The sequence below is a fragment of the Mus caroli genome, chromosome 17 (genome assembly GCF_900094665.2).
Source record: "Mus caroli chromosome 17, CAROLI_EIJ_v1.1, whole genome shotgun sequence".
Classification (NCBI taxonomy): domain Eukaryota; kingdom Metazoa; phylum Chordata; class Mammalia; order Rodentia; family Muridae; genus Mus; species Mus caroli.
In genome coordinates, this window is record NC_034586.1 from 44,755,201 (window position 1) to 44,760,084 (window position 4,884).

Here is a 4,884-nt window from a genome sequence, read left to right on the forward strand (position 1 = left end):
TTTACTTTGAGACAGGGTTTCCCTACGTAGTCCTGGCTGGCCTGGAACTTGGGGCAATCCTCCTGCCTCTAATCCCAAGTGCCAGGATTATAGGCATGTGCCACCTGCCTCGCTTCCTAGTGCTTTATAGTTTCAGGGGACGTGACATTGCTTTAGTGAACCAAGCGAAAAGAAGCTCTTCTTCATCAAAGTTCATGTTGACAGTCGTATGCCAAAGGGACACAGGATACAACAGCAGAAGCCCCCTTGACTGGAATAGGAACAACTTGAGCAGCCGAATAAATACACCAGCGTTACATACTCCAAGTGTATTATAAATATCCCCGAGTCCATACTGACTTAAATAATAAAGTAAATGAGGGTGAAATCTCCGTGCCAAGCGATGCGAATAAAAAGCTAAGACTGTAGCTCAGACTGTACACTGGGCATTGCCTGTAGCCCAAGTACTCCAGAGAGAGGCAGGAGGATTAGAGGTTCCAGGTCTTTCTTGGCTACATAGTTTGACATCAGTCTGGGCAACAAGAGACCCAGGAGGGAGGGAGGGAGGGAGGGAGAGAGGAACCTGACCTATGTTTCAATCTTTTAGAAATATCGTGAAGATTTCATGAGCTAATACATCTCAAAGTGCCTAGAACTGTGTTAGACTGTTGCTGGTGTAACAAAAAAATATTTATTTTGAAGGAAGATGAGGCAAAGGGTTGTCCCAGGCACCTGGGGTGTGGGTGACCTCCTTGGCAGAGGGTGTGTGTTGTCCCTTAAGAGCTGAGCTCTTGGAGGGAGGGTTGATAATAATCGGAGGCCACATTGACATTGAAGTTTGCTGTTGCCCTGTCTTGGGCATAGTAGATCTCTTAGGGGAGACCTTGGGAGGAAGTCTGGGAACTGCTTTGGGCATCTTCAATCTGGATGCTGATAGAGGCTCCATCAGAGGCTGGTTTCTTAGCCAGCTAGACTCTTCTCTAGATCCCAACGAGGGCAAGGTTTTAGGGGTGGGGCAGGAAGTCATGGAGGGTAGGGGGTGGAGCCTCATCTTTGAGTTCAGTCTGCAGCCACAGAGGCAGGTTCCACGGAGTGGGGGCAGGGAGAAATCTTCCCACCACTGGGCTTGCTCTGAGGAGGGCCTGGGCCAGGCCATCAGGCCCCACACTGAGTTCTGCTTGGGTACTCCAAGAAGGGCCTTGATCCTAAGCAAAAGGAAGGAAGAGAGGAGAGTGAGGGGCATCGGACTGATACCGTCATAGAGTGAGGCTCTCCAGAGCCGGGAGGGACAGGAGGAAGAAGGAAGGCGCTGTGTCTCCAACACACCTGTTTTGTTCTTCTTTCTCTTGCTCTTGGTCTACATTCTCCTTCCCTGTTTCTTCTTCCTCCTCCTCTTCCTCAAGTTTTATTTTGTCCCAAATATCTTCCAATGATGAGATCTGGGAGATAGGACTGAAGATAGAATTCACCCATCTTTCCTCTTAAAAAAAAGGGGGGGGATGGTAGGAACCTCACATCAAGAGAATCCGGGATTGACAGATTCAGGGTTGGGGAAGAACCAAATTCCTTCCCTAGCTCACACTCTCACCCCAGATTTAGGCCTTAGGCCTACCAATGCTGGACTATTTGGATGGCAATCTTGCCACTTAGAATATAGTGACAAACCCCCTTAGCTTTTTTTTTTTTTTTTTTTTCTGAGGCAGTGTCTCACTATGTAGTCCAAGCTGGCTTCAAACTCTCAATTCCCCTGACCGATGCAGCCTTCCAAGTGCTGGATCACAGATTTGTGAGGCTATACCAGGCTCTCAGTCCCCTCTGCCTGACAAAAACTCTACCAGTTAGGTGACCCAAGGCTAAAGCCTGGACCATTCATCACTTTGACAGATGCCTTGGGTCAGTCCCCTCAGTCCCTCTCTCCTCTCCGATGGCTACCATTACCTTTGTTTGTACCTGGCACGTCAGGGACGCTTACAGAGAGCCTTACTAAGCCATAGTGGGGCTTTCTTCCTTGAACACACACACACACACACACACACACACACACACACACACACACACACACACTTCTAACCAGTACTTCTGTATCGATTTGGGGTTGAGATTATTTCTGCTCATGTCTGTCCATGAGACAGACCTCCAAAGTCACTTGGCCAGTGGCTGACAGGCCACAGGACATGTCCACGCCACTCCATCCTATCCACTCAGGAGTAGAAGGGAAGGGAATGTGAGGAAGAACTTCTTTATCTTAGCTTTAAAGGGAGGAGCCACACCTCCAAACCTATTGTGACATCATCCTTGTGAGCCATATGTCCAAAGGAGCCATCATGTCTTTACCAAATCTAGCTCCTTAGGGTCTCTGGGATGTTGACTCTCCTTCCATTTCCCCAGCTCCTCTGTGGAATGGATGAGATACCACAGAGCTCACAGTTCAGCTGGGGTCCCCTCTCCTCTGAAGAGTCAGGTGCTGCTGGGATTAAAGGCAGCACCAGCAATGCCTGACTGGTTTTGAGACAAGATCTCGTGATGTAGTCTGAGTTAGTCTGGGTACTTCCGATCTGTTCGTCTCCACCTTCAAAGTTTAGTAAGTGGGCAGATACCCTCGTGCCTGACCTTGAGAGTGTTTCTAGACATTGATGATCAACTTCGATGCTCACTAAATTTAACTGGAAAAGGAGAATCTGATGTGGGTATTTTGTTTTTGCTTTTGACAAGTCTCTTGGTTAGCCCAGGCTGGTTTCAAACTCATTATCCTCTGGTCTCAGCCCCCTGAGTACTGGAATAGCGGGCATGGAGAGCCTAAATTTCTACAGTAGTATAGCTGGAGTCCTAAGCTTAGGCTAATTTCTGAGCAGGAAAGTGAAGAACTGGCAAGATCTCTCTGCCCTCCAGTTGGTGCTGAAATGCCCCTGACCTGGAACCGCACAGTCCTCTGTTTCTGCTATGGAACTTGAAGGTGTGTGGTTGTCTTGGGAGTATGCAAGGGGGTGGGTATACCAAGTGTCCCTGCGTGGCTCTTCTCTTGTCTCTCTTCCTTGTTTTTATTGGCTAGAGTAAGGAGATCAAGTCCAGTATAACAGCTGGCCTGCCTGTCTAGGAAATCTTAGAGAAGAAAGGGCTAGGGTTTGATGACCTAGAAGGCGGAGGAACGCGATCCAGGCTGAAGAAGGAAGCCTGCAGGTAAGTGTTAAGTGAACACTTGGGATTTCCTTACTGGCTACTCTGGGCAACCATCTCCATCTCCTAGAGCCCCAGTATCTTCATCTGCAAAGTGGAAAGCAAGTTGGTTCCCATCTCTCCAGCTCATGCAGAGAGAGTAGATGGCGCAAGAGAAAAGGAGTGGCTGGCACACAGTAGGACCCCAGATATTGCAAATAATACATATTGCCGGCAACAAAGTGTTGTGCACTTTCCTTCGAGTCCCACCTCTCTACCATCTGCCTCTACTTAAAAACAATCCCTCCCTCCCACGTGAGTAATTTTCCCTCTCGGTAGCTCCCTGCAGCTGACAGCAACCAACTTTGGGCGGAATCCCGCAGAGGCTCCGGCCCATTAGTCAGGGTTTCCAAGGCCCTGCCTGGGACTTCCCCCCTCCTCCCTCTAGGCAAGGACAGGAAGTGGGGACTTTGAGAGTTGCAGTCTTCCCCCGCAGTCTCTATGCCTGGAGTCAGTCAGTGTCTCCTACGGAGGGTGAAACACGGCCACCTGCTTCACCCTTCTACTGTTCAGTTCCTGCAGGGGTCCTGACGGCCCGGCAACTGGGCAACCCGTGTGGGCTTGAGCTCTAGGATAAATGTACTACGTGACGTTGAAGAAGCTGTCCTCTGGGTCTCAGTGTGATAAAAGAGAAAAAGTGGCTGCCCCTTGCTGCCTAATGTATTGACATAAGTTCCATTCCAGGGACCCCTAAATGTGGAAGGCAAAACCTGGCTCTCACAAGTTGTCCTCGGGTAACTGCCCCTCCCCCAATAAAGTTAATTTTTGAAACAACAACAACAACAACATTCAACAACAATTTTATGATTTAACGATACACGTTGTTCAAATAGAGGAAGAGGGGGGAAGTTGAAATGGGAGTTTACTCAGTAGAGTCCAGGCGCTGGTCTTTAAGGGACATCGATTCCGGAAACTATCTGAATTGTGGCCTCCAATTGCCCAGGATCGAGACCAGTTTGACCAAGGTCCTTCTAACTTTGCTTCTCTAGTTGCAGCCTCCGCGGAGGATGGTGGCGGTGGTGTGTGTGTGTATGTGTGTGTGTGTGTGTTGGTGTAGGGGAGCCTTCCAAACGTTTTAACCCTGTTTACAGAAAATGGGAATTTGCATGATGAAAATAACTCCGGCCGGACTGCGAATTTTTACTGTGCTTGGCACGGGGCTCGGAAAAAACGGCTGCATAGCCAATTACTGGAATTTTTAAACACAAATAATATTTTATGGGATCAGTGGGCTGGCTCAGGGCCGCTGCACCCGGCTCAGCTCCTCCGCCTACAAACAAGCTCGGATTGTGCAGCGAGTCAGTGTGCCAGGCCTCGGACTGGCCCGGGGATGTGGGGTGGGGTAAGAACACCGTGGAGCGGCGGGCCTGGGAGGGAGGGGGTGGGGGTAGGGGGTCAGTCCTGGGTGCGAGCAGGTGCAGCGCGGGGCTCAAGCCTCCCCGCCGGCAGGGGGCGTCCGCGAGGCTCAGTCTGGAGCGAGTGTGCGGGCGCCCGGCTCACCTGCAGCGCCGAGCCTGGAAGCGAGCCGCGCGATCGGCCGTGTCGCCTGGGAGGACCCTGGCCGCCGCAAGGCCTCCGGAAAGCCGGCTTTCCGGAATGACCGTAGGCCGGCAAGTAGTCGTCGCCTCCCCCACTAAAGCCACCCCGATTTGCTTTCCAGCCTGCTGCGTCCCACGGGGGGGGGGGGGGGGG

The 4,884-nt window shown here is 51.0% G+C and overlaps 1 protein-coding gene across 1 annotated transcript; it reads right to left on the reverse strand.

The window, feature by feature from the left end:
* Window positions 1–647: 647 nt before the first annotated feature.
* On the reverse strand, window positions 648–2,194 carry LOC110284325. The gene is made up of 3 exons (XM_021150040.1): window positions 2,114–2,194; window positions 1,306–1,459; window positions 648–1,184 (listed from the first exon to the last, which is right to left on the reverse strand). Exons 1-3 carry the CDS (start codon window positions 2,169–2,171, stop codon window positions 671–673), a joined length of 726 nt encoding a protein of 241 aa, XP_021005699.1. The 5' UTR covers window positions 2,172–2,194; the 3' UTR covers window positions 648–670.
* Between the last annotated feature and the right edge of the window lie 2,690 nt (window positions 2,195–4,884).